Source organism: Cryptomeria japonica, chromosome 7, assembly GCF_030272615.1.
Source record: "Cryptomeria japonica chromosome 7, Sugi_1.0, whole genome shotgun sequence".
In the NCBI taxonomy this organism is placed as follows: Eukaryota; Viridiplantae; Streptophyta; class Pinopsida; order Cupressales; family Cupressaceae; genus Cryptomeria; species Cryptomeria japonica.
In genome coordinates this window covers 211,937,529-211,962,374 of record NC_081411.1, presented here as the reverse complement: position 1 = coordinate 211,962,374, position 24,846 = coordinate 211,937,529, and the positions used below count along the sequence as shown (strand labels likewise).

General features: G+C 41.4%; 1 protein-coding gene across 3 annotated transcripts in view; it reads left to right on the top strand.

The window, feature by feature from the left end:
* The window catches only part of LOC131036466 (uncharacterized), a 196,835-nt gene that overhangs the window by 153,444 nt on the left and 18,545 nt on the right, over positions 1–24,846 (top strand). For all 3 annotated transcript variants that reach the window (XM_057968361.2, XM_057968362.2, XM_059209089.1), the window contains 2 exons: positions 15,780–15,861; positions 16,256–16,328. In XM_057968361.2, the coding sequence (XP_057824344.1) occupies positions 15,780–15,861; positions 16,256–16,328 (155 nt within the window). The remainder of the gene's footprint in view (positions 1–15,779; positions 15,862–16,255; positions 16,329–24,846) is intronic.

Below are 24,846 nucleotides of genomic sequence, written 5' to 3'. Positions count from 1 at the left end.
CCCTCTATCCTCTGTCTCTGTCTCGTCTTCCCTCTTGGTCTCGGCACCTCTGTATGGCGTGTATGGCTCTACCGTACTCCGGTCACCGATCTCCTCCAATGTTAGGGAAAGGTCCCCCAACCGTTTCCTGGTGGTTTCTATTAGTGTGGAAACTTGGCCCTCACCAGAGCCATTGCTGCCATTTTTGCCACTCCTTTCCTCGGCAATCCTCTTGAATTTTCTTCTTCGTTCTACTTGCTGCTCGAGAATTAATGCTCGTTGAGCGACTTCAGAGTCCCCTATGTATTCCTTCTTATTTTTGTCCTTATTTAGCAGATTGGGCATTATTTCTAAATTCTCCTTATGCAATAGGACAAGACATCATATTGAAAAGAACACTTTTATTAATTCATCCATGGTATACAATGTATGTCACTACAGTGGAGGTGTTTGTTAGGGGTAAAAACGTATGTTAGTACGAATAATAATTATAAGTGTGTTATGTGTGTTAATGTTTTGCTGTTGCCGAGAGGTTCCCGTCAGGTAGTTGGGAGTTGGTGACGGTTGGCCAACTTGGCCAACCGTCGGGTCTATATATTGTTTGCTTGGAACCTCGCCAGGGGGAGGAGGGATGGACAATTCTGGACATTGGAATAAAGATATAACTTTCTGGTCTAATTATTATCATTTGTCATTTATGTTATGATGTACAATTGTTTTGTTCCATGAATACTTGGTACGTGCAGGAATTACTTTGTTATCTGATTATTCACCAACTATACATTTAGGACTAAACATTTTGGCGCCGTTGCCTGAACGAACCTGGAGATAACCATAGTGGCAGGCGGAAGCAATTAATGGGCCGACTATTTAACCAGCAATTAATTGTCATGGACAGCGACACGCACGAAGAGAGTACTGCGGAAGAGGAACGAGAGGATTAGTTGACGACAGACTTGGTGGAGCAGTGGGACGTGTCGGTCACGTAGTACTTACGGCGAGAGGCTCAAGAGAGAGCCATCTCAGAAGGTATGGTACGTGGTGAACTCACCGTCAGCACCCCCGTCTTTGACCTACTCGGAAGTATTCCAAGGTTACTCACTAGGAATTTGATTGCACTCCAAGACCAAAGGGAGGAAACGACAAAGGAACTTCGGTGGCAACAAGTTCTCCAACGGTGCGAGGAACGAAGTCGTAGGGAGGAAGAGGAGAGGGAGGCCAATCAGCGGCGTACCTCTGGCACTTGATGCCCCTACGACCGAACAAAGATAGACGTACCACTGCTACCGAAGGAGTACACAAGGGAACTGTACGACGATCTCTCCGCATAAAAGAACAGGCCGACAGGAGACGGCGACTAAGAGAGGTTGCCGACTTGAGGAGTTCGGAGAAACACAACAGAAGTCGGAGTGTGAGTCGGAGTCGTAGTCGGGAGAGGCAAAAACCGTGTACGTGGACGGAGTTGGCCGAGGTCGCCAGGAACCTGCCACTTCCAGATGTAGCAGAGGAAGATCTCGTCGACCAGGCCCCACACTCGACGTCAAGTGAAGAAGACTCCAGAACTGAATCACAAAGCACCCAATTGGAATTTTCTGAACAAGGAGGAGGTGGTGGTAGGAGACCTGCACGAGGAAATCGCCACTATTTTCGAAGCAACGTTGTCCGACATTAAAAACTTGTCCTTGTCGGACGGCATCAAAATAGGAAGATCGGATCCAGAAACCCCGAGAAGGAGGGACTATAGAAGTGAAGGTGACCAAAGCCCGCTTGGCAGGGGCCTAACCAGACCAGGAGCGTACGGTACCCTCCGGACACATAGTACCTTGCCGACATATAGCCATTTCCAGGCACCGCATAAAACCGCATAGGAAAGAACGATGGCACACACCCCGGAGAAACAAAAACTCCCAAAATTCATGGGCGACGGGTTAGAGGACCTCGTACGACATTGCAAGACATGTGTCACCATCTGGGAAGCAAATGGCCAGGACGACCTGGACTACTGGGTGAAGGCATTTCCGGCCACTCTGTGAGGAATAGCTATTGACTGGTACACAGACCTTGATGCTCAGCATAAAACATCCTAGAGCAATCTGAAGAAGGCCTTCGAGGAAGAATTCAAACTCCTACGGGATGACAACGAGATTGTGGCGGAAATTTACAACACCAAACAAGGAAAAAACGAAAGTGTGCGCGTATATAACAGAAGGCTGAGGGAATTGCTAAACAAAATGGAGAACCAGCTGGCAGATGGCCCCAAGAAGCGGTGGTTCATGGAAGGATTGGTACCATCCTTGAGAAGGACGATGAAAGTAGTCCCTCCGCCATCGTACGATGAAGCATACAACCGTGCCATGTATATTGAAAGTGAAAACAAGACATCCCAGGGGAAGCGACAGACCAGTGATGGTGACAACACAGATGAAGACAATGACGGGGGATCCAAAACTGTGCAAGCACTTCGGAAGGATATGATGAGGATGATGAAGGAGTTAAAAGGTGACAAAGAAAGTGGTAGGGAAGGAAAAGAACTATGGTGTACTGACCGCAAGACTGAAGGACACCCTAAAGGAAGTTGTCCTCGTAAAGTTTTCTGTAAGATCTGCCAAGTAATGGGACATTACACTAAAGAATGCCCATACAACTTGGAAGCACGAAGCACACAAGTGCTCTACGCCCAACCCGACCAAGCCACACCGCCGACGACACCGCCGAAGCCAACAACAAACTCTGACGCCTCAGCTGGAGGGTACAAAAACAATCGGGGTAACAACAGATCCAATGATAACACAGCGAGGAGCAGAATTCAATACGACGGAAAGGGGCGACCCATGATTGAGTGCAGGACGTGCAACGAATGGGGTCACTTTGCTTGAGAATGCCGAAATGGAGGTGATGTAGGAAGTTTGCTGTGCAGATGGTACGGTCCAGGAAATCATGAGGACATAGATTGTCCCAAACAAAAAGGGGTGAACATGCTTGATGTGGAGGGATCAAGAGAAGACGTATTGGCAATCACAAGGTTGCAAAACAAAAAAGCCATGTACCTGGACCCTCACACAGAAAAAGAAAGACTCCAGGAGGCAAAGGGCGGATATCGAGCTGATGATGGCTGGAGAGTGGAGGGCCTTGAACTTGGGTGCTGATACACCAGTCCAGTCGGAACCAGAGAAGAATATCATCAAGCATATGTTACAAACTACAATACCGGTACGAGTGTCGGACCTTCTACAGACCATGCCACAGTTAAGGATGGCTTTGACAAATGTAACTGGGGACACTACCATCGGTCAGGAACACCAAACGATGACAAAGTCTGGTATGGACCCGGTGAAGGGATCCGGTACGGATTCCATGAACCCTATGCTAGTAGCGGTGCGCGTCAGACGGAAACCCATAGTGGTAGAGATGGATATATTGGGATAAAAGCTGACAAACACCATTGTTGATGGTGGGTCCGAAGTCAACGTACTGCCGGAGGAAACTTGGCGGAGCCTCAGCAAGATGACTCTATGGCCACCAACCTTCCACCTGGTCGGTATGAATCAGCACGACATCAAACCCCTTTGGCACCTTGATGGCACAAAAGGTGGTAATTGTGACGCAACACTTCCTTCTAGATTTTGTAGTCATCCCTCTGAAAGGAAAGCGTACGACGCTCTTCTAGGAAGGGGGTGGCTGATCATGGCCAAAGCTAACCACAACTGGAAAAGGAATATGCTTTCAATCGAGAGTGACGGTCATAAGTATGTAATTGATCTAAGGAACCGGTCCGTCAGCGAAGAGCTCATGTCGTCGGACTCCGACTCAGAAGATTCAAATAGTTGGGAGTGGGGTTCTGCAGGAGACAGAGGAGGGAAAGAACCCGACGAGGAAGGCGTGTTGGAACTGGACGAATGGTCCGAGGATGGAACCAGTTCATTGGCGGGACTTTTTCATTGGCTAATGGAGGACTATGAGGTCTTCCACCCAGACTATGGCATTGTTTGCAGAAGGTCATTTACCCTTATAGGTACATCCATCTGTAGTACTTGCCCAATGATGTTATTTTCAGCTTCCGTACGGGATGTACTCACCCCCTCGTTGTTTCGTCGTTCGGCTGTCATCTAACGTTCGATATTGGCTTTTGCCTCCCGTAGTCTCTCCTTCTCCGTACGGGGGTCGGGATAAGTGGCGTTTTTCGTCTGAGCGCGGGTGATCGCCAGTACTTCTTTCTCACCGATCTTCTGAGTCTTCTCAGTGTTGAGGAGATTAACCCCTGACTTTGGGCAATTTGCGTCCTCATGGTCGCCTTCCTTCATGCAATCACGGGCGAAGTGCCCCCACTGATTACAGGCCCTACACTGGATCATTGGCCGGCCCCTGGCGTTATACTGGATACGGCTTCTGTTATTGTTATTGTTGTTATTCCTTCCACCGCGTCTGTTGTCCCGGTAACCTCCAGATGATGCCATTGTGTTGGTTTGCTAGGCCATACCCGTTGGTGCGGATGTTGTGGCTTGCTCAGTGAACAACACTTGGCTCATTTGCGTACTTCGGGTCTTCATCTTATATGGGCATTCCTTGGAGTGTCTCCCATCACTTGGCAAATGTCACAGAAGGCCTTCTTCGGGCAAGTACCCTTCGTATGTCCCTCTTTGCACTCCGTGCACCATACTTCGCCTTCGGTCCGACCCGTGCTTCTCATTGTTTTAAATTCTCTCCTCATTCGCTCCATGTCTTTCTAGAGCGCTTGCACCTTTTTGCCAGCCTCGCCATCGTTGCTGCTTCCCTCGGAAGAGTCATCATCCTCGGACGAGCTATCCTTCTTCTTTTTCTTGGATGTCTTGGTCTCCCTCTCGAGATCCATCGCTCTATTATATGCGTCTTCGTAGGAGGTTGGTGGAACAATTTTCATCTTCTTCCGGAGGGAGTGTTTCATTCCCTCCACGAACCATCTTTTTTACAACCCATCCGCTAGTTGACTCTATTTTCCCCAACAGTTCATTGAGCCACCGACTATAGGCTCGGACAGTCTCGTTCTTGTTTTGTTTTGTGCCATATATTTTGACTACTATTTCATTGTCATCTTTGAGGAGGCAGAACCGTATCCAGAACTCCTTCAGGTCGGCCCATGTGCCGACTTTGGCCTTATCCATATCTGAGTACCAATTGATGGCCACTCCCCTTAAGGTGGCTGGAAATTGTGTTACTCATTCGTCCTGGTCAGTAACACCGTTCGCTGACCATATTGTCTCACACGTAGGGCAGTCGTCTTTGCCATCTCCATTGAATTTGGGCAACTTCTTTTTTCCTGCCATCGATGGGGGTCGTCTCCCTGGAGGTGGCTGTGGTTGTGTCTATGCCCCTGCGCCGCTCCCTCCGGCACCGGTGTGTCCTGTGCGGGTGACTGGGGGTACAGTGTTTTGCCTGCCGTGTGTTGCACCTACAGCCATACGGTTGTCCTCCCCTTCGTTCTCACCCGCGTCCACTACTGACTCACTTTGGTGATCCTCACTTCGTGGCGTAAGGGATAGGTTTCTGAACTGATCCTGGGTCTCTTCGACTAGATTCCGCTGTAACCTTGTTTGCTCCAGAAACTCTTCGTGGCTTCTCACCCTACGGTGGTCTGGCGACGCGTAGAAATTTCCCTTGGTTTCTGCACCCTCCGTGACACCTCCTTGGTTCCCTTCGGGCAACCCCTTGGCAGGTCGTCCTTCGGCAAGTTGCCTCTGCCTTCGTCTACGTTCTACTCGTCGTTCCAGAATCAGGGCCCTCTGTGCGGCCTCCCACTCGTCCGTTTCTGCTTTCTTATTTCTATCTTTGTTTAATAGGTTGGGCATTAATTCCCGTACATTTCCATAAATAACAACACATAAAAGCAGAACACTCCTTTATAATTCATTTCATTAGATACAACTTGTGTCAATATTATGACACCTTTATTTGAATATAGAATGTTCCTTTATCCCTATGGGATTCAGGGTTCAATTCTTGCTTGGCCTCGTGCCATCCCACTCTGCTTCCCGACGGCTGCTTTCTTCGTACTGTTGGAGGATTTGTTGGCATCACTCTTCTCGGGCAATCTCCTCTAGGCGAGTTTGTTATGCCAGTGATGCTTGTGCAAGCAATCGGGGGAGGTGGTTCAGCAACCGATTTATTGTCGGGCTAACTTCCAGTGCTGTCCACACGACACTTGGCGGGATTTCAGCCTCCGTGGCCTCTCTTTGGACGTAGGTCTCGATGGCTACCTGGAGCAGGATTGAAAATTCCCTCGTTGTAGTGTGTTCCCCGTTGGAGAGCTCTGTTTGCGCGTCGTCGGCCTCTGGGTTTATCTCACCAACGGGTAGGCCCATCGTGTCCGTGCCATCCGCTCCTTCCTTTCCCTAGTAGGTCTAGGCAACGACACCAAATGTTTACCCTCTCGGGTGAATAACTTAAAGTACACAGATAAAACACGTAATGCAGAATAATAATGCCATAGATATCAGGTAAAATATAAGATATGTTATTCCATTCATAATCGTGTCTCACAAGTTACATTCGGAAGTATATAAAGATACCGAGGGGGTGCAAGTGCCAACCGTCACACCGCAACTACCAACCCTTGGTTGCCAACTAACTAAGACAATTACAACTTAATTAACTAGTTTTATTTTCGTGTACAATATTGCCACCAATAGGGTTTAAGGGGATCCTAGAGTGTTTTGGCCTAGTCATATCCAGTTTGGGCCAAAACGGAGTGGATTTACTTAGTTTTAGGCATACTGACTATTTTTAGTAAGTCAGCAGGACACAACGGAGGCTAGTTTCGGTGATTGGATTCAGTACTCCTCGGCGAGAGCTTTTCGACGAGCTATCACTCGCGCTATTCGGAGTCCGATTGCTAATATATTTTAATTCCTGAAGTGTTATTAAAGTAACATTTAATTTAATTGTAAAATATTAAAGTGTTACTTTAATATTTATTTTATGGGGATGTGTGCAAATAAAAGGGGCATCCAAGGGAGACATAAGTGAATATTTTAATATGTTTTATATTGCACATCTTTTATCCCACATTGCTCAAGTGAGTTGGGTCGACCCTTGGAGAAAGAATAAAAGGAAGCTTTTGTGGCTTCATTTAGCATGTTGAATATGAGAAGAAATTGATGTGTGAGTTGCAGATCCATTCTTGGCATTAGTGGACGTCTTTCCTCTCTTGTGACATTCTAGACATCATTCCTTTGGGGTTTGGCCTTTGGAATCCATTGCTATCAGCTTCATTAGCAGGCAGATTGGGTGCATCTCCAGCTACAGGAAATTTGGTGTTTTTGCTAATACTTTCTTCACTTCTTGTCCAATGCTTATGCCATTCTGAAGGGATGATTTTATGAAGATATTGGCCTGATTGAAGGCTAATTAATACTGTAGCAGCACTGTAGTGCAACACTATTCCCATTACTGTAGCACAACACTATTCATGCCACTGTAGCGCGACACTATTCACGTTACTGTAGTACGGCACCATTCATGTTACTGTAGCAGCAAGATGGGAAGTCATTTTTGGAACATTATGTCAAAAATGCTGGAGTATTTAGTGAGTTGAAAAAATCTGCTATGTATTTGATTTTATTAAATGTGGAAATAAAATCATATCAGCAGTAGTTCAATCTTCATGTTGAATAATATTGTAATTTCCTTCTAGTTCATGTTATGTGATTTCAAATCTATGCAAAGACTTAAAAACAAACGAACATTTCATTTCCGAAGCCATAAGGGGATTTAAACATTAAACGGAGAAATAAGGAGTTGGATGCAAACTGTTTGACTAAATTCCTATCAGCAATTGGTTTAGTTTTTGGGCATTCTAGGGTGTCCATTACATTTTATGGACCGTATCGTGTGTTGAGGAGACTTGGGGAAGTGGCATATGAGATTGAGCTACTGCCAAGAGCAAGATTTATAACGTCTTCCATGTATCTTGCCTTAAGAAGGCAATTGGACAGGGTACAGTGACTTCATCAGTGTTACCACCCTTGGATGAGGAGGGAAAGTTGGTTATGGTTGGAGTTGAGATTTTGGATAAGCGTGAGAGGAATCTTTGAAATAGAGTGATCAGGGAATACTTGGTTAGATGGAAGGATTTGCCCATAGATGATGCCACTTGGGAAGGAGAAGCTATTCTACAGCATCCAACTCTTTAGTTGCTTGAGGACAAGCAATGTCAGGAAGGGAGGACTGTAATGTCCCCATTTCTCTAGTTCCTAACCAGATGCATAGATTTGCCTGACATCCATCTCCCTAGGCAAATTCACAGTGTAGGGGGATGACTAGTTAGCCAAAGGGGACCAATTCTTAGTCATTTTTACTTTGGTGAACCATTTATAATAAAACTTTATAATCTTATGTTATAAAGTTATTTTTTCTAAATTTAGAAAAAGTTAATAAAGGTGACTTTATAAGTTACTACTTTGTGGAATAAGTAACTTTATATTTAAATTTACATTGCACTTTTCCCCAAGAGGTGAAATAACTTATTGGTGGTCAAAATTCCATGATGAAGCCTACCCTCAAGGTTGGGCACTCATTTTGACGGAAATAAGATTCCCTAGCATCTTTGGAGATGCCCTTTTGAAGTTCGATGGGTTTTGGGAAGCTTTAACTCAACGAGGCGATTCATTTTTGTGACATCCTGATTTCATTTTTTTGATGATTATTTCTTGTTGCATGACCTGCAGCAGAGGGTTCTAGGTTTTGGAGCCATAGGAGGACAAAAACCCTCGATTTGTGGGAGGTGTGGATGATACCCCACACTCCTAGCACCACCACGACAACATCTAAAGGCTAGAATTTGACCAATAAGGGTTAGAGATCACAAAAAACCATCCTTCTTAGCATTGCTTGGTCTGAGACAACAATTCTGGGCGATTTGCAGGCCACTATGAGCAGTTGCAGGGCTATTTATTACAGGTCGTCCCTTTCGTAGCTTGGCCATACCACTATCTTTGCCTTTGGGGTTTTGAGGGGTTAAAGGAAGTTTTTCGGACTTTGGGAGGGCAATGGAAGTTTTCAGAGGTTTGGAGAGGGCAAAGAAAATGCCCTATACTTAGTCAAATTTCATCCACCTAACTTTCCTTTTCAAACCTCCTCGCCTACTATGCTCAAATTGTCATTTCATCTTAGATTTGTACCACTTCAAACATGATCAAATAGAGCGATCATCCAATCATCCAAATTGTTTATCTCCTAAGCCATGAGAGTAATCTGACCTCATTCTAATCTAAGCAGGGAGAAATAACCCTATCACTGCCTAGCCACCTGAGAAGTGCACTTCTTCAAACAAAAAGCTAATAGCAAAAGACTCTACCCACTATCCTAGAAAGGAGAATAGTGGGGGTCCCCATTTGCAATGGGGCGATGTGTGAATACGTCACAACATCTAGCACCACCTCGAATAAATGTTCCTAAACATTTGAAAGTTAAAGACTCAATCCACACTTAGAACCTCCAAAAAATTCAACCCAACATATCAAAATTCCTCTTTCAGGCATGGAAATTGGCCAAAATTGATGAAATTTCAAGGCAAAGACAAAATTGGTCGTGAGAGAGTTTTCTCTCTCCTAAATTCGGAAACTCAAATTTGGAAAAATTCTTAAAAAATAGGAAATGTGACAAATTGATGAAAAATCTCCAGTGGAACAAGATGAATTCAAAACGCAGAAAAAATTCTTCTCCGATAATTCTTCCTCCGAGAATTTTCCTTCTCCAAATCCAAAGAAGAAGATAAATCGACAAAATTCTTTGAGGAAAGGAAATCTTTCGAAAACATCCTTTTGAAGTCAAAATTGAAAAAAATTCAAAAAATTGGCAAGTTGGCAACATGCAAAGAAAAATATTGCATGGTTATGATGCATAACTTAAGAATTCATGGAAATTTTCATTTTTGAACTAGACGATAACTGCCGGACCCATTTGTATGGCGAATTGTTAAGGAAAGTATGACGCATTCTTAATGCAACTGCTAAGGTTAGTCTCTTGCCAACTTGGCAGCTTGGTGAAGAAATTCTATTTAAACGAAGGATTCAATTCATTTGTTACATGCGATTTTGGAAAAAGTTGAAGTTGGAGAGAAGTGGCAAAGATTCAGAAACGAAAAATTTAATTCCATTTCAAGAAGTTCTTGATTGTGGAGGTTTTATTTTATTCCTAATTAGGAATTTATCCGTTGAAATTTCTAGTCCACCATCTTATTTGATTCTTTATGCAGATTTTTAATGTTAATTTACTATGTTTTGTAGGAATGGCGGAATCCAACAAGGTTCTGGCAACTTTCTAGTAGGCGCAAATCAAGAACGAAATGAAGGGATTCCTTCTAGAGTCCAAGATTATTTCCAGGTGGAAGGATATCAGTGACACCAACTTAGGAACTTTCCGGCTAGGAGCTTTCAGGCACAGGATTTTTGGAACAGTTGGACGCAATACATCACCTACTGCTGTTAAATTTGTCAAAAGCGAAACTGTCAAAGTTGCAGGCTTCCCTCCAGCCATCCAATGTCCAGAATTGATTTTGGAATGCACAAAGCACTATGATGAAAAAAGAAGAGTGATTTTGACGTCGGATGGCAAGCTTCTGGCTAACCTGACCGCTAAAGCTATTGGAGAAATTTTTGGAATTCTGTCATGTCATTCCATGACTTATAGGCTTAGGGAAAGAGCAATAACATTGTATGAGGCTAGCGTGGAAAGATGTGCCGAGATGATCAACAAAACCTAGATGCAAAAGTCAAGACCGCATGTTTCTAAGATGTCTAAACAAATCACTAGTTTTGATTTCAAGCAAGAGTACACGAACCTTGTAATCATGCTGAATAGGATAATGGGATGTCCGCATGCCTTCACTTTTGAAACCTGGATGTTCATCTTTATTGGTGAAGTTACGAATGCCAATGGGATGGTGGATTGGGTGAGATTGATAAGCCATTATGTGCATGAACAATTGAAGAATCTGAAGGAGAAGCGTACCAAATCCTTTTACATGATCTCGTATGTGATTTATTAGCTTGCAATGATGGACGGCTTCGATAGTTTACCAAGAAAAGGCCCCATGGGATGTGGGCTGGGATAGTTCAAAGTCCACGAATGCTATCCCCAATTGCATCTATATAGCATTGATTCTTTCAAGCTGGTGAATGCTACGTTCAAAATGTATTTAAGCAGACTATTGCAGGGTGAACTTCACACGAGAGTGTCGCTCAAGGCCAGGGCATTGATACAAAAATTTGGAGCCTTGTACATTGAGTTTCTAAAATTTACTTATATTTGAGCCCACAAATTTTCCTTTCAGGTGCACAAACTTCCAAGTTATCTTACAGGCAAAATGGTGTTACTAGAGCTCACCAGGCAATTGACTGCTTATGACATGATTCAAAAAATTAAAGAGGAAGTTGTGCATTGAATTCCGTATTGACCTGGGCGGCTATGTAGAATTGTGCCCTTCATTAGCTACGGTTGAAAGGTCCTTGGAGGAATTGGAGGAATTATGCCCTTCATTGGCGACGGTTGAAATGTCCAAATCCTTCTTTGATCCATATAACAAAATCTGGATGGTCGCCAAAATGAAGGTCAGGCATAAATTCCACTTGGAAGATTTTTGGGCAAATGCTAAGGATGATCTTGAGTTCAGGAAAGGAATGTTTTCTTGATTGCCCCTTGACGTCATCCGAATTGGTGAAATTATTCAAGTGCCAGATTAGGTAAAAGAAGATCAGGATGTGAAAGTTGAAGGATACACCTATCTAGGCTCTAGATTAGTTAGAACTTGAAGTTGATGATTTAGAAGTTTTGGCAAGGCCAGTTCTGAAATTTACCAGGCATTGGGTGGATCGGCACATTAGGGTGCTGAGGGAAGGAAATGTGCGCCTTAGTTACCAATTGATGGGAAATATGGATTCCCATAGTGACGCTACAAAAGGATCATTGCAAGCCTAGGCTGTAGAAAGAGAAGTTCAGTAGGAAGGAGTTGGACATAATAAAGAAATGAATGTTTCCAAAAAGTCTAGAACCAGGAAGAGGAAAGATGCCCAATCGGAAATCTAGCCAGAAGTTCAGCTAGAAGAGCTTTAGCAAAAAAGGACGAGGGTCAAAGAGGCACACTCGCCGACTAGTTCCTCTAGTGTGCATGAAGTAGAAATGTTTATATAGGATCTTCCAGGAAGTTAGCCTTAGGATAATGTTCTTGGCACTGTTCTAGCACAGGATTTGCTTAGCGCCAACACTTCTCACAGACTTATTCCACTAGAAATTTGAAGGCAAGAATTTCCTCCCTACACAGAACAACAAGAGCAGGATGTTTTCATTGATACAATTCTTGGAGATATTGAGGAAGTTTTGTAGGATCAAGGGCATACAAAAACTCATGATCAACTATCAGTTTCTCTTGATTGGCTCAGAGAAAGGCTGAGATGGGATTTGGAAGAAGAGGTAGATCCAACACAAGAGTTAGAAAGACTTCTGAGCGGAATGGACAAGCCAATAGAGAAAAAGACAACCAGTAAATTTTTAAAGATCACAAGGGATGAATTTGGATCCAGAACGTTGCACTTGGTCGAGCCTACGATAGACAAAGATATAAATGAGATCACACCTGATGAATACGTGATTAGAGAAGTGAATTTGGGGCGTGCATCCACAACACAGGTAGTGGAAGATTTTGAAGAATCTTCCTTGGCCATGAAGGAGAAAATGAAGAAGATGAAAGAGAAGTGCAAGAGGTTGAAGATTGAAAATCAAGTAATGTGTGAATATGTGCCGAGTTTCAAACATCCACTCAGAGAGTATACCCATTCTTCGTCTTTCCCTCTCTTCCTAAGGAATCCATTGATGGCGTTGAAGAAGCTAGGAAAAGAGCTCAACGCTCTAAGGAGTGGGTAGAAGGAGTTTTCACTTAAGTAGGAGGATTCATTGAGAACTTGACCCACCTTCCTTCTAGAAGTCATACAATCCTGAACATGCTAGAAGTTGCGGATAGTTCATGGGAGGACGTGCACATTTACCGAGACTTAAACTATTCCATGACTTAGGGAGTTAATGAAAGTTCCTAGGTAGACGTTGATTGACGGGAAAGTTGTTCAAGAGGATGATGTTTATGATTTCCCGCAGTGGTTTTATGCCGTCTGCACGGGAAAGGAATCTTTCAAGAGATTGAGTAGGGAGTCTGCTTCTTCGAAGGAATCAGTCAGGAAAATACAAAGAGAAATCTTCAACGCAGTTGAGGCACTATTTTCTAGCAGACTGACTTTGTAATGTCCTTTTCTGGAGAAGAATTAATTAATTAATTTAATTAGTTAAGTTGTCCAAATTATTATTTTTCATGGATAGCTTAATTAATCATTTTAATTAATAATATTAAGTTAATTATTTATAAAGTTATCTAATAAATTAAAAATGAAAAGATGACTTTATATTTAATTAATTTAATAAAGTGACTAATTAAATATTATTTCATAAAGTCACTTCTAGAAGCTTCTGGATGTTTGGGTGAAAAGTATGAAAGGAGATCAAAATGAAGCTTCAAGGCAGCTTGGTTTTTGAATTGGATTTGATTGGGTTTTGTGGAACTGAGAGGTGTTTGCAGGATATTGTCTTTGGGAACGAAAACTCCCATAGATAGCATAACTGAGGGAGGCGAAGACCTTTCGAGGGGTTGCAAATGTGAGTGGGAGATAACTCAGTCTTCCACATTGTGCCTACGGAGGTTCCTACATCTTTATGGTGATTGGGAAGGACAAATTATTCATTTCACTTGAGCTTCATTGCTGGCCAAGGGCCGATTTTGATATGATTCATGTAGGAGTATTTTGGAGGTGGTTCAAGGTGAATGCATGTTTAAAACCAGTCTGAAGCAAATCGAACCAGTCATCCTTATTACCACGATTTTGCTCATACCTCTCCATTGGAGTATCATATCTGAGATTGGAAGACAGTGCTAACACAAGGGAGGCTAGGCGATCATTTTTGTAAAATTCTTTAACTCGGATTTGATCCCAATCGGTTTGATAACCAAGACATTGCAAAAGATTGTTTGTGCAATATATCTTATGGTGGAAATAACCTCGTATAGAATAATTTTTAGTTTAGGATTCTTCCTCTTTTTGCATTGATTTGAATTTCATTTAAGTAATCACCACTAAATATACAACTAGAGCAGATACTGTAAACATGGAATCAATTAATGCTTTCAAGGAACAGAGATAAGTTTATATCATAATGCACCTGGAAGGGCTTCTGTTGGTTAACTTCGCATCAATTCATCGGAGTTCCCAATGTATATAAATTCATGGGTCTGGTACTTTGCAGACTGTATATACACCATGATGCGTCTTCCGTGACGATCAACTCCTTCCATGCTACACCCCGACGTTGCCACTATACTGTTGTGTCGCTTTATATAGAGGTCAAGACTTCAGTTTCTGCAGTGCGAGTGTATTGCTTTTCCGACGATTTCTGCTATTCAACACGTGTCGTGGCAACTTGGAGTCACCGCTGACCGCAAAAATGGATAGAATCGAGTTTCCTTCCCCCGCGATTCTGTTACACACACATGACGTGCAATATCAGTCCTCCTGTCAACTGCGATAAACTGTGTGGCGTCGACTTATACTTCCGGTGACATACACGCTGTGCACATAATGGTATTTCCGTCAACTGTGATAAGTTGTGTGGCGCTGGGTTTACTTCCGGTGACTCTGCTCTATAATATACACTCCCGTAGCAACCTGGAACCCCCGGCAAGGTTCACTTCAATCTAGCAATTCGATTCCCTTCCAGAATCGTGAAACCAATAGGCCAGTTGAAAACTGACAAAAGGCAGTATGGCTCTGGGTGTCACACACACAGATTCAATTATTTCTTCCACGCTTCTTCTCTCCCCCTGTTCGTCTCCTCCTCCATTCTTTATTTGACAATAGTTGGTTGAATTCCCGTAATCGTTAAGATTAATTATGGCTAAACTATTGCAACATAAGACTTATAAATATTAATCTAATTGCATCGTATGTTTTATAAATATTAATTATTTATATAAGTGAATGGAACTTTATATAAGATAATTAATATTCCATATATTCATAATCGCTTATTATGGGGACATGACCTTTTTGGAGTGTTAGAAAGGAAGAATAAGAGGAGTTCAGAGACCAAATCGTATGAAGACAAATACCCTAGGGCATGAAGCATGTACACAAAGCGTATGAACTCAGTTAAGATATGAAGGATGTATGTGAGTAGACATAGCACATAAAGCATGAGTATGAAATCACTTAAGTCAGGAAGCATACATGTTAATACATGTAGTGTATAAATTCATTCAAGTCATGCAAATATAATTGCAGACTTACAAGGGTGGAGAGAGAGTAGAGAGAGAGAGAGAGAGAGAGAGAGAGATCACAACGTCTACAATTGCAGACTTCTCTTCCCTCTTTCTTCAATGAACCATGCTAGCTTTAATGCTACTATCTTGATTGAAGGTAACTTAATTTATGAGGCTTCCCACCTTCTTCTGTGAACTGTGTTGGCTCTGATACCATTGTCTTGGTTGACAACAATAATCTTGGCAAGCTAACAAAAATATCTTGTTGAAGCTAAATTTATGCAGATACACGTGTTTTCTCAAGGAAAGTGAACTAAGATTTACTTATAATGACATACTCTATTTTACAAATGCACACATAATAGAGAAAAAAATCTTTTCATTTCTTAGAGTATTAATGTACAATGCCTCCACCCTCTTAAAACATATACAGGAGCAGCTGAATAACTTGTTTAACTTTCACTTTTTACAGGCCAAATTTGGTTCAGTAAGCTCAGCTGCAGCCCTGACATTCAAATCGTGGTGGCAACCATCCGCTGCATTCAGTTTTGCTTGTATGTTTTGTGATGTTATACATAATTGTGTCAAATTTCAAATGCTGTTTGTGTATTTGAGTGATACGCATGCATATGTCAGTACTAGAGAAATGAAATTGAACTCACAATATATAAGTATTTATTAAATTAAAACTGAATGTTGTATGATGGATTGACTGTGTGGAAGTACTACAGTATCTTTAAAGCTTGCACATCACAAATTTTGGTCTGTTTTACACTAGCACGTCGAATAAAGTTCAACAATTCATTGTTTCAGCATCTGATTAGTGTCATTTCTGTGTCTACTTGTAATTTAATTTGGTACCAAATAAGTAAACATTGAGGATATGTTCTTTGAAATTCTTCTAATGTACTAATTATGCTCTGGATTGTTTTATTTTTGTGGTTCTAGTTGTAAGAGATCATCTTCATGGTAACACAAAGTGTGGATTTGGGATTCATATTGACAATCTAAGGGATGCAAGGTGAGATTTAAGTCTTAATTATCATAGTTCCAAATGCATTACAATGTTATCTCCATTTTTTTAGATGCAGTTGTTTATTGTCAGAACTGTTATTCATAAGAGAGAGATTTATGAATTACACTTATGTGTGGTTCGTAGTTTCAAAGGTAAGCCGCATGTTGTACAAATTAGACTACAAAATCCACTGTGGTTATGAGCATAGTTGAAAAATTTGGACATGTCGATAGATTGGCTGACACAAAATTCTATAAAAATCAGGAGTTAACAAAAACATGGCAATGTCTCAACAAATTTATTAAACATTGAAAATACACAAAATTTAATTATTCTTCAAAAACATACATCTCACTGAATCTATGCATTATTTTAGTGGTTTCTTTCATATAGAGAAAAAATAGACTCCAATATACATTATAAACTAAAAAATGAGTTCAATACATATGAACTTTACGTTCCAATATGTGTGATGTTTGTGAGCAAAATTATACGGAATGCCTCTTGAAAAGAACAGTACTAGCAGATTAGAACAAAGTTTAAAATAAGGACTATCATGAAGTGTATGGACAACAATGACATATATTTGAAGAACTGTTGTTACATGCAATGCAAACTCCTATGTTTTGTTATGTTGCACGGAGCCTCATAAAGGGCGAATGTGTGATGTCCCCATCCAATCCGTAAAACCAAGCAAGTAGACACTTATGTTGTGAGAAAGCTCCTTGTATTATCTTTATGATTGATGTGAATAAGCCTATGATATATGACAATGATTACATGATGTCTGATATATGATAGCGACCAAGTTTATTGTGCATCAATTATAGTAAGAGGAGCAACAAATCTATTAACAGTGGTTTTGTTGTTTAGAACAAACAACATGAAATACACAAGTCAGCAAATAAAGCGAATCTTATGAGAAGCAAGGTGGGGAGGAGGGGGGCTGCGGTAGGGGGGTGGTGTAAATGATGTTCAATTCTCAATTCAATATGCAAGATATATTCTAGTTATATTTTATTGATCTATGTATTGTTTACTTATATGATAAATCTGAGTGTCTACTTTTGTATGGCAGGTGAGAGGAGCATTTTATAATTTCTATGTCCTTTTTCTTAAATGCCATATGATATATATATATGAGAGGGGAGGATCAAGCAGTGCCTTGACCGATCATGTCTTATGGACATGACCGATCAAGGCACTACTTGATCGCACCCTTTGGTATATAATATCAACCGGTGTTAAACATATTTGTCAGCCCGATATTAATCAGTGATCACATAACACATAACATATTTGCCAACCCGATATTAATCGGTGATCACATAACATATGACATATTTGCCAACCCGATACTAATCAAGACTTATGGAACATGTTTAACCGATATGCCAATCAGTATTAATTATGGCGTTTGCTATTGCAAGGTAATCGAAGTGAATTGGTGTCTATGTTAACAGACACCGATCACTTAACTAATGATTATATTAATGCTTCGAATGTTTTCTTTAACACCTGATATCAATCGGTGTGAGTTTATTACATCTCCCAGATAACAAGCGGTTCAAGCATAATCATTAAATACTAATGGATGTTCAGTTTACTGATAATCATCAAATCGGTTTTGCGATGGTTATCCTGATTTGCTAATCGGTGAATGCAACTAATATAATATATTATCACATCAGAATTCTATATAAATAAAGAATGCTTATCAATTGAGGGCATGATGATATTCATTTGAATAATTGATAAGATAAATGATTGAATGAGAGACTTCATTTATCTCTCATTCAATCATTTATCTTACCGAAGCTATCTATGCATTAACAGGTGGGGCAGTGTATCAGGATTTTTAAACTTTGAAATAACAAGTAAAAACACCAAAATATGAGAAATTAATCAGAAAGAGTCTAACACTAGAATTTCTCGTGGAAAACCCTTTCGGGTAAAAACACCACGGTATAATAGGTTCTAATTAATTTCAACAATTGGGCACCAACCTAGTTTACAAATGCAGAGCACCAACTCTGAAGTACTGAAGCACCAACTCCAGTATACTGAGGCACCAACCCCAGCTCAATCGATAAACACCAACAAATTTTGAAACAGTGAGCACCAACACACGAACAATCTGTTCTCAGGAAGAACTGAAACTACAACAAATTTTAATAAAGAAAATTATGTCTTCTTCATAACCTTGTCTGCAACAAAGATAAACTCAGATATATAGATATAGATCTTGGTCAACAGCTGAGACCTCCACACACAAAAAAATATTATTTCATCAAAAAATTACTTGCGCCACACATGCTTTGATTTTTTAATGCTCAATCACCCAAAGTATCAAAGGCTTGATTTTACTAAAAGTGTATGCACAGAAAAACGGATTTTTTTCAATCGCATCCCTCTGCCAACTTCAACACATAAAATTCTCTCACAGCGCCATGCGCACAACAAATAAATATGAAAGCGGCTATCTCCAAAAAAAAACTTTTCTACGATGCCCTGTATAAAACCATTTTAAAGACTCTCTCATCGCACAATATATATATTTTTTGTATGTCTCCCTCACACATAAAATACCATATAAACACGGCCCCCAAAACTCAATACAAAATTTGCCATAATACTGTCAAGCATGACTTAGCCAAGAAGAGCATTAACGACAGCTCACAAAAATTCGAATGACTCCATCTAATCAATGAGAACACTCATCACTAAATATGAGGCACCTTTTTATTAAAAATAGGCACGATCCCTGTCAACATTAAAACCTTGCCTTAAGAAAAATCAACCGATTCCAAAATCAAGCCAAAATAAGAAGATTCTTGCCTCCATCGTGTTAGAAGAATTTAACTTGAACGTACCTCCATCCTTTAAAAACTGCGACTCCTACACAAAATTTAAATGTTCGTTTTTTTAAATTTCATCCTGTACAGAAAACACGACTGATGAAAAATAAAGGATATAGCTTTAGCACTGCTTGCCACAATCAAATGTCTCTAGTCGTTTGAAACCTCTGCCATGGAGCTCAAATGTGGATGATCAGATAAATAATCAGCAACTACATTCTGTGTACCTTTGACATAAGAAATGTCGAAGTCATATGATTTCAGCTTGCTCACCCATTTCTGCTGTCGATCATTAAGATCCTGCTGCCCAAGGAAATGACTCAAGCTGTTATGGTCTGTTTTCACTATGAACTTGCTGCCCACCAAATACTGCTTGAATTTGGCCAATGCATGCATGATGGCCAACATTTCCTTATCATATATACTGTAGCCCCTTTCTGGACCTCTCAGCTTCCTGCTCTCAAATGCAATTGGATGCTTGTCCTGCATAAGGATAGCTCCAATCCCCTCACCTGAAGCATCACCTTGCAACTTTAAGGGTTTCGTGAACTCCAACAATGCAAGTATTGGGCAAGTAGTCATGAGACGTTTGAACATTTCAAAGCATTCCTGTGCCTCAGGAGTCCATACAAAAGTTCCTTTCTTGGTCAAATCTGTAAGGGGAGTTGCGTGCTTCGTATATCCATTAATAATTCTACAGTAGAAACCACATAAGCCCAAAAACCCTCTAAGTTGTGTAAGATTCACAGGTGTAGGCCACTCTACAATTGCCTTGACCTTATCAGGATCTATACGCACCCCATCTGTTGATGATGTCTCCTACGTACAACAATTCTGTCATGCCCAAGTCACACTTGGATTCTTTGGCATACAAAGATTCCTTGCCAAGAATCCCCAAAAACGTATCAAGATGTGCAATGTGTTCCTTCGAAGTTTTGCTGAATGCTAAGATGTCATCGAAGAAGAGCAACACAAACAGCCTTAGCTGTGAATGAAATACCCCGTTCATCATGGATTGAAATGTAGTTGGTGCATTGGTTAGCCCAAATGGCATAACCACAAACTCAAAATGCCCAAAATGACAACGGAATGTTGTCTTGTCAATATCCTTCTCCCTAACCCGAATCTGATGATACCCTGACCTTAAATCAATTTTGGAAAAATATTGGGCACCATGTAGCTCATCAATCAACTCATCAATCAACTCATCAATCCTAGGGATATGATACCTGTTTTTGATAGTCTTCTTATTCAACAACCTGTATTCGATGCATATCCGCAAAGTACCATCCTTTTTCATGACCAAAACCACAGATGAAGCAAAAGGTGACTTACTAGGTCGGATATGTCCCATAGCTAGCAGCTCTTTAATAATTTTTTCTATTTCATCCTTGAGATGCTTAGGGTGCTTGTAGGGAGTGACTATCACGGGCTTAGCACCCTTCTCCAACTCGATTATGTGCTCTATCCCTCTAATTGGAGGTCTATCCGGTGGAATCTCATTGAAGACCTTATCATGCTTGATCCTCAACTCTTTCTTTTATGTCATGAGGATAAATAGGTTTTTGCTGGTCTTCCTGGGCTGGCTTCAAAACAAAACTTGCTGCCCATTCAACCATGTCATGACGCAAAAGTTGTTCCATCCTCCTAAGTGATATAGTCCTGTAACTAGTGTCTCTGAATGCTTTCAGCACATGTGTTTTCCCATCCATCTCAAATCTCATTTCCATCTCACGAAGGTTGAGGGTGAATATTCCTACGTCATGCAACCATGTCATTCCCAAAACCATATCGTTGTCACCCATGTTCACTACATAGAAATCTGCCTTGAACTCATAGTTATTCAAGCGCATGGGTAGATTTGAAATCATTTTGTCATACTTGAGAGTGTAACCATCAGCAACCTTCAACCGGATTCCTTCAAAATCTTCAATGTGAATGCCTTGTCTCTCAACAAGTCTAGCATCAATAAAATTATGTGTTGCACCTGTATCAAGTAGTGTAATGATGTTTTGGCCAGCAAGAACCTTCACGCTGAATGCTAGTGAGATGTGCCTCCTTAAGTTTCACTTCCTCCTCTATTTCCACATCATGCTTAGATTTTTTAGATTCTGAATCATCATTTTCTGTCTGCTGATTTGATTCTAAACCCTCATAAAGTGCCCACATTGCACGGTTAGATTTCCCCTTTGGTCTCATAGTACAATCATGATTGGCGTTATAGGGTCCTTTGCAATAGAAGCACAATTTCTTCTTCCTTAAGTCATTTAGTGTCTCACGATCTAGTGGAAAAGTTGATTTCCCTTTTGTGTTGTCTTCCTTGTTTGGGAACTTCTTGTTATCACGATAGGAAGATGACCCTTTTTGATGAGAATTTGTTGGTTGGTGCTGCAAATTGCATGCTTCATGCCTTTTTCATTGCCTCTTGTAGAGATGGAGGATCAAAAGCTTTCAAGCAGCGCTTTAGTGGTTCCATTAATCCTTCAATAAATAGCACTACCAATCTCCTTCCACTAATATTAGGAACCATGACTGATAATTGCTGAAAATTAGTAACATGTTTCTAGAGATCCATGTTGCTTTAGCTATGCTAACTTACGGAAGCTCACTTCAGGGTTCTTGACATTGTTGGCTGTAATATTGTACGGGAATAAAACCGTAGTTAATTAGGTAGTACTTTACTTTGTTAGTAAGGTAACCGAGGGATGGTAGTTACGGGTGTGACGGTTGCCCCTCGCATCCCCTCGGTACCTTTATATACCATGGAAGGTAACTTGTAAACAGACATGATTATGAATAGAAATAGTATCTCTTATATTTGCTTGATCTTATCTGATATCTATGGCATTATTGTCTTTCGTTAAGCATTCTATTTGTATGTTCTAAATTGTTCACCCAAAGGGTAAACATCTGGTGCCGCTGCCGAAATTTATCAGGAGCACGGCAATATACTACATGACACGTGGATAATGGGACAACCATTGGCCGAAGGGACAAGCAGTAACCCTGATGAAGAGCCTGAAGAACTATTCGAGGGAGAAATAACACTTACGAAAGATTTCTCCAGCATCCTTTAGGTGGCGATTGAAACACATGTACAAAGGGAAGCCATCACCGAGGATGTTCCAGAGGATGCTTTGCGGAGTGCGCTTGGTGTAAGTCCGACGGTAAATCGTTTGATGAGCAACTTGCCCAGCCTTCTGGCATAGGTATTTTTGGCTCTTCAAAACCGCAGGGAAGACACCCATCGGGAGAACCGATGCCAGCAAATCCTACGGGAGTTTCACGAGTGCCAAGAGGAGGAGCGCAATGAAACCGAGCGAGGGGTAAATAATCCCTGAACTGCGTACGGGCGAAGGAGAATAAACAAGAACACCCCCACTGTAGTGACATACATTGTATACCAGGGATGAATTAATAAAAGTGTTCTTTTCAATATGATGTCTTGTTCTATTGCATAAGAAGAATTTAGAATTAATGCCCAATTTGCTAAATAAGGACAAAAATAAGAAGAAATACATAGGGGACTCTGAAGCCGCTCAATGAGCATTAATTCTCGGGCAACAAGTAGAACGTAGAAGAATATTAAAGAGGATCGCCGAGGAAGGAAGCGGCGGAAATGGCAGCAATGGCTCTGGCGAGGGCCAAGTTTCCACACTAATAGAAACCACCAAGAAACGGTTGGGGGACCTTTCCCTAACATTGGAGGAGATCAGTGACGGGAATATGGTAGAGCCGTACACGCCATACAAAGGTGTCGAGACCAGGAGGGAAGACGAGACAGAGATGAAGAATGGAGAGGCCGAGGATACCGGTGCGACCGAAGGTGTCGGGAGGTGTTGTGACCATTTCACACATCGCCCCATCAGGATGGGGACCCCCTCTCTTTTCGTTGGTTTTGCTTTGTCTTAGCTGGGGTTTTCTCTGCTTGCTAGGTGTTTTGAGTGAGTTAGTGGCCGCCTGGGCTGGGTAGATTAGGGTTTCCTTTGAAAAGCTCATCCTAGGGTTTCTTTCAAAGCTAAATGTAACTTGGACTTGGGGAAGTCGTATGTTGTCTGCCTTGAACCCTAGGGTTATCTTAGAAGGATCTTATCTTTCAGGAGATTGAAGATGGATAAATTGTGCAAAAGAGATAAAAGTCTCAAGTCTGGGTAGGTCAGGGTTGTTGGTTTTCATGTGAAACTCTTGTCTTCCGTCAAGTCGGAGTCGATTAGGCAGAGCCAGTGGCAAAGGGAAGATTCAAGAGGTGATTTTAGGAATTGTTGAGCGAATTGGCAAGTATATGGAAGGAAATGCATCAAAGGGTTGAGTCTAAGGCGAAGTCAAGACATTTTCAAGGTGAATTAAGCCTAGATTAGGAAAATCGCACCTGACCCTTCCAAAGGGTCCAGAGCGAATTCCTCCATAAGACATTCTACCTTGACCCAAGCTAGGAGGTAACCCATGTCCCAGGTATTATTGAAGGCAATTGACTTGTTCGGATGAAGGAATGTGGGAGATGAAGTCAAAATTTGAGCCTAAGGGTGAATTTCGCTTCTGACCCTTCCAAAGGGTACAAAGCGAAATTCTTGTAAAACCCTATTTTGTTCACAAAGTTTCCAAATGAATGCCAAGTTGAGCTTGATCAAGATCAAAGGAGGCCTGAGAAGTTATCTCCAAAGCAAAGAAAGGAGGAAAGAAGTGTGAAATGAGCTCAAGGAAGAATTTCGCCCCTGACCCTTTCAAACGGTCCAGAGCGAAATTCACATAATTTCCATGTTGCTACTTGTTATGGCCAATTTTTTGACTTCTAAGGCATGGTTGGAAAAGATTGATGTGTTCTTGCCTTCGAAAATTGGATTGAGGCGATGGAGTAGTCAAAATCAACCCAAAATAGGAATTTCGCTCCTAACCCTTCCAAAGGGTCCAGAGTGAAATCCTCAACTTAACCCTCTATTTTGCCTAAGACATTGAAAGGACCCTATTTTGAGCTAAGTGGATGGCAAATTCACTTGATTATGGTGAGGAGAGATGGGTTTGATCAAGTTTTTGGAAGGATTGGATGAATGAAGTGCAAAATCAACCTGGAAAGAGGATTTCGCTCCTGACCCTTCCAAAGGGTCTAGAGCGAAAATCCTTATAACTCTCATTTCCTTGCTTGTTTTGGATAGGCGTTGGTTTCTAAGGCATGTTAGAGGGTGGATTGGTATGTTCTTGCCTTGAAAGGTTGGACGCATTGAAAGATGAAGATTTTGCCTAATGGATGAATTTCGCTCTTGACCCTTCCAAAGGGTCCAGAGCAAAATTCTTTATTAACCTCATTTGCTTCCAGGCTTAGGCCACAAACCTTGTTCCTTGGGCGAAGAGTGATATATTTTTGCCTTGCAAAGAAGATTGGAATTGAAAAGATGAAGAGTTCAAATTTGTTGATTCCTAGCAACTCAAAGACATGCCTAAGGATATCCCCAATCTCAATTCATCCTAACCCACACTTGTCTTGGCATGAAATTGACAGAAAAGAGAGGTTTTGGGGAATTACGCTCTGGACCCTTCCGTGGGGATATCCTTAGGCATGTCTTTGAGTTGCTAGGAATCAACAAATTTGGAGGAATTGAGCAAAAACTAGGATTTCGCTCCTGACCCTTCCAAAGGGTCCAGAGCGAAATTCATAAGATCACCTATTTCCC